The sequence below is a fragment of the Pleurodeles waltl genome, chromosome 3_1, assembly GCF_031143425.1.
Source record: "Pleurodeles waltl isolate 20211129_DDA chromosome 3_1, aPleWal1.hap1.20221129, whole genome shotgun sequence".
NCBI lineage: Eukaryota > Metazoa > Chordata > Amphibia > Caudata > Salamandridae > Pleurodeles > Pleurodeles waltl.
Genome location: NC_090440.1, coordinates 186,644,824 through 186,652,822, shown reverse-complemented (window position 1 = coordinate 186,652,822; position 7,999 = coordinate 186,644,824). Strand labels below are relative to the sequence as shown.

Sequence of the window (7,999 nt, the reverse complement as noted above, 5' to 3'; positions counted from 1 at the left end):
AAGACCAATCTGCCTCTGCCATGATATCCTCTAATCTGGAACCCGCTCCAAAGGATTTGGAAGCCATAGCTCCCCTAATGGAGTGAGCCCCAAACACCGAGGTATCAACACCAGCTTCTCCCAAAAGCCATTTGACCCATCTAGCCAAAATTGCCGACGAGACAGAACCAAATGGTCTCTGAAGGGATATTAACAATTGACCTCCTGCATCTCTTCGAGAATCACGGGTAATATTCTCATAAACTTTCAAGCATTGAACTACACATAATTTCTGATTATGAGGAAAGGCTGGGTATGAAATACATCTTGATGCAGTCTTTGTTCTTCTAGAAATATTAAACGAAACTCCCGTAGGAGTAAATACTCTACCTGTCAGATCCAAAGCCTTTACATCTGAGACGCGTCTCCATGAAATAAGGCATGAAAGCACAGTCAGTTTGGCCGATAGCTGTTTGTGTGACAAATCATCATTGCAAGGCCAGGACCTAATAAAACGAAGGACAATATCCACGTCCCACAAAACTGAAAAACGTGTTTGAGGAGGTTGTCATGGAGACTCTTATAGCTGGGGCTTGCCTAGGATTGGGCAGTCTGGACTACTAATGTTTATGGGATTTGTAGTTTTTGAAGTTTACTATTGTTAACTCTTTGGCTGCTGTATTTTGACCAGTAAAGGAAGAGAAGCATAATCCTCGCCTCCGTGTCCTTAACAGAATTGAAAATTATTGACGCGATAGCTAGAAAAAAAATTATTTTGCAGATACACAACTTATGCCAGTAACTTTTTTAAGTGTTCCACCCCACAATTCTGACGTTTCTAAGCGCTGTAAATGTACCCAGTTTATTGGTACTCACGTTCTGTAAATTAGAATAGCATTTTGAGCCCCCTTGCAAGAATGCCATTTATTTATCATGAGGTTATCCGAGTTTAAAGTCATTCTGACATTTCCTCTGATCTGTGTACAATATCTTATGTTATGAGCGCCTACATGTCACAATTGGGCTTTTAAACACATGATGTTATTTCTGGTGATGGCATCGTTATGCTAATTTATAATTTTGACATCTGAAAAAGCCTACCTCTTCTTGGCAAAAAAATGTTTTCAATTATGCAGGTGGCTACACTTTACCTGTACAAAGTGCTGTTTTAAAATGTTTTAGTTGAAGAGTACGAAGACTTCAAATGCAGGAGTTTAGAGATTAAATGGAAACCCAGTACTGCAATTGCTTTGTCGCCCCGCCCTTTTCGTCAAATGTTCCACGTAGCACAGCAACAGCTGTGTGTAGAAAAGGCTCGTTCTGCACTGCATTACAAATCAAGACTTCGACTGAGCGCCAGTTCTCTACACTGGATGCCTGCATGGAATCAAAAATTCATTTTTTCTTTTAGGCGGTAGAAAGGCTTCTGCCAATCTCCCTAATTCTATCATGGCCGCCTGGCATTTGAATGTAAGTGCCTACCTATCCCTGATACTCTACTTTTCTTGTCACACACCTTCTGTGATGTCACAGACGGTGAGAACTTGGAACTCAAAGGTAAAGCAGAGGAGCAAGCTAGCTGCGCCCTATGTTAGGTGCGTCATAGAAGGGGGTGGTCCTCTGTAGCCCCTCCCCCGTGAGCGCGGCACTGGAAGGTGGCGGAAGGAGATTGCGCGAGCACGGGCGAACCCGGAAGTATCCTATAACTTGGAAAGCAGAGGTGTCCACATATACCTCCGTGGAGAGAACTGACTGACCCCCACTTCTCGCCAAGCGCCCCCTGGGGGCTCCGTGCCTGCTATCATGTCTGGGTTCGACACCAACCCCTTCGCGGATCCTGTGGATGTGAACCCATTCCAGGTAAGGGGACTGGGGCTGTGATAGGTGACACCGTGCCCAAAGGACAGGGTCGTTAGTGTCAGACACCAGACTGATTCGTGGAGGGAGAGCGTTACCATCTAAATTCAATTCACGGGTGTTTCTTCGCCCCGGGCTGTTTGTTGCTATCGCGGTGGTCGGACTGAAAAGCTCGACCGACCAATAGGCGTTCAGCTGTAGGAAGAGCAAGCCAGTCTGAGCGCCGCGGGGGCGGGATCCTGACAGGTGTAGAGATGTACGGGTTGCGAGTGACTGTAGATTCACCTGGGTGACAGGTGTGTGTACCCTGAGGAGCCGATTTACCAGATATCAGGGCGCACCGATTAGCACGCGCGTGCCACACATTGATGCTATTGAGCAAGAAACTGTGTTCTCTGATTTCTGTTCACTAGTAAGCCCCTCATTGTTACCGGTTTGTATTTTTAACCTGCCCTCTTTGTAGCAGGCGTGTGGACACACTTGTAATACTTAACTTAATATAGTTGGCTAGCGCAGTGCATCCATTTAACGTTTGTCTGAAGGGCACACACTGAATGTATAAAAAGTAGCTAGCACAGAGTCTGCCTCAGACCAGATCGCTAAGTTTAGGGTGGACTAGAGGTGAGTGAATATAGTTACAGAAAGGGCGGCATAAGCGCGAACAAATCAAAACAATGTCATTTTTATGTCGCTCTCGCGTCCACCCTTAAATCAGTCAGAACGCCTACTGCCTTTATAGCATTTTAAGATTATACCTAGTTTGGACTAGTCTCTTGATACAATCATCCCCTAAAGGCAAGATTAGATTGAGTACACTTTTAGCACATTTCTTTAACCTTTCTTCTTATGGTGCTGCTACCAATTGGGGTTAATATCGAACTTCGTGGTACTCCTCGTAACTACGTTGGATGAAGGAGTGATGACCACACAAGATAACACTTTCCCTTTGTTACTGCATGAGCATATTTGAACTGTAGTGCTACCTCCTAGATAATATATATATATTTTAAAGGCCTAGGTTTTGTTAACTGTGGTTTGCTCAATGATTGGCTGTTAACTTTATTGATTTTGTGGACAGAAAGAGTTTACTCCTGGAATTGGGAGAGAGTTACGTTTTTTTCCGATAGTTTCCCTGCTATATAAATGCCTATGGAGTTCCCAAAAGTCTGGAGGCCGTGACTGACAGAGCTCTTCAACCAGATCTCTCTCTTTCCGGTGTGTGGAACCGCTAACATCCTAATATTCATTGATGTTAAAATCCCAGTATGGCGTATATTTAGTTTGTTTGCAACGAAGGAATACCAAATTAAAAAAACAATCAATGTGAAAGATACGTATACGTTTGAATATTATTCTCATGATCAAGCTAGCAAAGCACTCGCATGCCCCAGAGGACTGTGCTCCTACTTTCATGTTCACATTTTTAAATACGAATCTACATTGGCTATCCACGTTTTTTTGAGAAACCCAGATAAATACTCTTGCAAAATTCCAGCATTGAAGTGGGTGTTGCTAAGATTTCTGTAGCTTTACATTCCTGGAGGTGTTAAAGAAAAAAACGCCTTCTGTATCCTTAGTTCGGAAGGGCGTATAGATGTTTAATTTTTAGGTCGCAGCCTACCAGCACAGCACAGCTGTCTCGTTTGCTAAAGACATCTTGGGGACATTCAGAAAGTTGACCTAGAAATGCATTCTGGCCACTGCTTGCCATTGGCTTTGTGTTTTGTAGCTCTCATTTTCTTGCTTCCCATTTGCTGGCTTTATTTCTTTTAGGCTGCCCAGCTTGAAATCCTACCTTCCCTTGCCCAAACCTTATTTTCAGTATCCTTCTAAGTGCTCCCTTTCTGTAAAAAAGCCTGTAAATCTTGTTCTTATCTCATCACATTTGCTGTGCATTCAAAGACCCAGGTCAAATGTCAGGTGCTGTCTTCTGAGGTCACTTGTTTACTGTTCTTTCTCTGACTTCAAGGTGAGAGGATTTGTGTGACAATTATGCTGAATACTGGGGGTAGGAAAGAGTTTTTTTCTAGCACATGACGACATATAAATGACGTGTAAATATTTCAGAATATTTCAGAATTATGAACACACGCAACACTTTTTGTTATTTCTAAAGTGTGTTGGAAACAAATACTTTATTATGATCAAAAACAAATCATTACACTAGGTGATGCAATTTCCATACATTTTCGTCTGTGCACTGCATAGTTTTATTAGTAAAACTGTGTCTGTAATGGCAGTGTGCTACCGCACCATGAATACTCAGCTCTACTCCACTGTGCACCACTCCACACCCCTGCACTCTATTCTGTACCACTCCACTTTACACCTCTCCACACCACTGCACTCTGCACCATTTCATGCTATGCCTCTCTACCCTGTATAACTCTACTTTATGCCAATGCACTGTTCGCCACTGCACTCTTCACCACTCCAGTCCACATCAATCTACTCTGCACAACTCCACTCTACCCCACTGTACTCAATGCCACTTGGCAACACTGCACTCTACACCACTGCGTTCTATGCCTATACAATCTAAGCCAATGCACTTTACTGTGTAACACTCAACTCTGTGCCCCTCTACTCTAGCCAGTCCACTGTGCTCCGAATCTATTCTGAACCCCTGAACTCTATGCCACTTCACTGTACAGCACTTTAGGCCATTACACTCTATGCCACTCTACACCGCACCACTCCACGCCGCTTCACTCTACTCTGAAACAATCTAGTCTGCACCACTTTACTCTATGCCAATGCACTCGACACCGCCGCACTCTACTCTGCATCACTGTACTTTATGCCCCTGCTCTCTACACCACTCTACTCCACTCTGTACCACTACACTCTGCTCTGAAACACTGCTCTCACCGCCACTGAACTCCACACAAATCTACTGTGCATTACGCCACAGCACTGTACGGCAGTTTACTCTGCACCACTCTATGCTCTATGCCACTCTACTATGCAACACTCTAATCTACTCCACTGCATTGTATGCCGCTGAATTCAGTGCCACTACACTCTGCATCAGTCCACTCTACCCTATGCCAATCCAGTGAATGCCAGTCTGCGCAGCTCCACACTATGCCACTCAAATACACAACATTCTCTGCCACTTCACGCTACAACACTCTACTCCACACTTGGCCAATCCACTCTACAACAGTCAACCGTCACTCTATTTAACACCACTAACTTTTAGCTACACTGAACAGCAGCCACACTGGTGTACAACATGGCTAAAGCACATTATCAAAACCAATAACTCTTGCATAGGTGAGGCCTAATGGCTTTGCAATTGCTTGTTAATGGAGGGATCAGAGTTGGATCTTTGTTTAAAATCAACCAAAAGGATTTTCACAGTGTTAGGAGGAGAACTAACTGCTCTAGCTTTCAAGTGGAGGTCCGTAGTTTGCCTTTTCTGCTCGCAGCAAGCCCCTCTCTTGCTTCCAGTGAACTCAAATTACTGCAGTGGATGTTTCTGAATGCAGCCCTCGAGCAAGACAATAGAAGGATTAATGCACGCTAGTACCTGGTGATTCTTAGATTGTAACTCTGATAATGCTTAAAGACTGTAGAGGATATTTTGATTTCTATAAAATACTGACTGCTATTGTCACATGATTTTGCTTTAGCTTTGTAGTGAAAAGTAAATTAGCTGTAGGACAGACGTCTGACACGTTCAGATATGCAGTATATATTTTGTTAGTAAGGATTTACCTTACTTGTGTAAGTACTCCAACTAGTATTCCAGACGAAATGGTGATGAAGTTTCTAAGAGCAGGGGTAACGTGGACCTGCTGATTTTATTGGGAATGTTTGAGCTGCATATGTCAATGTTAGATTCTGAGGGATAACTAGTGAACATTTGGTTTCAGTTCTGTCCTATGCAAGTAAAGGAAAGAAAAGAGCGTGGCATGACCCTGTCTCCTCAATATTTTTATCTTTCAGTGTGGAGGATTCAATCAGATGGTTTCTATGTATTTCTAATATAGATACCTTTTGGCGAAGAAGTATGCAGGTTCATTAGATACTTTTTCATGATGGAGTGTTGTTTAAATTTGAGCACGGGTAAGAACATGCTTTAAAAATCCTAAGAAAACCAGGTTGATAGCTGTGGAATTATATATTCTCTATTAACAAGTAGGTGGTATTTTTCCCCCTCATACATCTCCATGGAATTTGTGCACAGTCTGGATCTTTGAGTCTTTGAAGGCATGCTTTTATACATTTTGGCAACGAAAAACCTTTTTTTAATGATGAGCTTGACCTTCCCCGCTTCCCCCCCGCCTAGTTCTTTTAAAGAGAACATTATTAATGTGTCACAAGCATCTCGAACATCAGGTGCTGTGCGTAGAATGTAGCTGGTATAAACTAGACAGCACACTACAGATGGTGTGCTTTTTGTTTTTGTTTAAATATCTTCATGTTGCACATATTTATAATCTGCAGTGTGGGAAATGAAACGAACTGGCTGGTATGATGCAATTTGTACTTTCTAAAAGGCTCTTCCTGCAGAGGTGTATGCCACACCCTGCATTTTAGCATACCCCACTAGATACTTGCATTCACATTCCAGTACTCTAGAAGCACACACAGCTGTTAAGGGTTATAGTTTAAAACAGAGGCTACCAATTTAGAATCCTTATTTGCAACTTGAAGTCACAATGTGCTTGACAGTATTAGTGACTCAACGGCTCAGAAAATGTTAAGATACATATTAGTGCTTACGTAGATGATTACGATAGACTCAGGTTTGGCTCAACAACTTCTAGTTTAATTTTATTTACATGATTAGCAAAAATAGGGCAAAATCAGTTTGCACAGTTTTTGTAATGGTTATTATCAAGCAAATCGTGCGAGAATCTGTTACTTATGTAAAATTATTCTAGAGCAACCAATGTGTCATTTATGTTCACATTATTTTCTGAGGTCCGCTTTTGAGTTGAATCAAACATATTTTTTCTGACGTGGACTGGGGCAAAAATTGTTGGCTGTATTGTGTATTCTCAAAGCTGTTAAATAGTCCATATTAGAGTTGCTTTGCTATTTGCACCATTTCAAGTCTCTGCAATATTGCTACAGGGCAGAAAAAAAGGTGTTCACCATTAAAGTTGCAGTAATATTGAATGTATTTTGAACCGTCTGATTTAAATGTGCCCAGTTTGTCAAAATGGCATATAGTGTTAGGTGATCAGTATTTTTGCGTTCTCTGAAATCCAGTTGAATTATTCATTGAGGGAAGGAAACATTTACATTTTACAAAATAGCATTGAGGTGCATGAGGTGACAGTACTATAAAAGTGCTTCTAGAGAGGTTATTAAAATCATGCAGAAACCAAACAACTAATCTGGCCACATGGGTAATGTTGGAGTTCGCAAAATGTTGTCTGAAGCAATGGATCAACTAAAGCCCTAATTACCAAAGTCGTATATTGGCTTAGAAGCACTTGTAGCTGTCTTTGAGTATTAAGACGAGGCATATATTTAGGTCGGGTTGTCTTAGCCCACCCTCCATAGGAAAGGAGGATAGTTAAATTGATCTTTAAAAAGTAATGTGCTTGTGTGGGATTTACTTCACCTGAAACAATGCTCCTCATCTCTCAAGCCTACCAATATTAAGTCTAGAAAAATGACAAATGCTTCTCCCTTAGTTTTGTCTGAGATCTGTGGTCCTATGCTCAGCAATGGAACTACGGCTGTGTGAGGGAATAGATGTTGTGCCGCTGTGCAGAAGGATTGCCAAGATTGCAGATGAATTTACTTGCTAATCCCAAATTACCCGTTTGGATTCTTGTTGCCTATTAGGCGCCTCAGGGCTCCTTCATGGAGCAGCCTTTGTCCACCAAGTTATCCATCCACCTTAAGTGGATAGTAAGGGGTGGTCAGAAGAGAAAGGACGCTAGGGAGATGCTTGTAGTTGTTTTTAGCCAGATACCTCTTAGTCCAAATAAGATTAGTGCTGCTGCACATATCAAAAGCAATATGCTAACACCCCTGGAAAATGTAGAGTAATTGAAGTCGAAAACAGTGTAAGTTCCACAACTTCTATTCCATGAGGTGATTGTTAGCTTTAATTGTACCAGCATTAAGATCATGTCATAAAACATTACAGGTCTGAAGGAGATCGTAGATGTCACTGATTGATCAAGCTTCATAC

The 7,999-nt window shown here is 42.0% G+C and overlaps 1 protein-coding gene across 1 annotated transcript in view; it reads left to right on the top strand.

Moving 5' to 3' along the window:
* Positions 1-1,646: 1,646 nt before the first annotated feature.
* The window catches only part of SCAMP2 (secretory carrier membrane protein 2), a 173,325-nt gene continuing 166,972 nt past the window's right edge, over positions 1,647-7,999 (top strand). Inside the window, exon 1 of the mRNA XM_069222145.1 lies at positions 1,647-1,839. Coding sequence (XP_069078246.1) covers positions 1,783-1,839 — 57 coding nt within the window. The 5' untranslated portion in view covers positions 1,647-1,782. The remainder of the gene's footprint in view (positions 1,840-7,999) is intronic.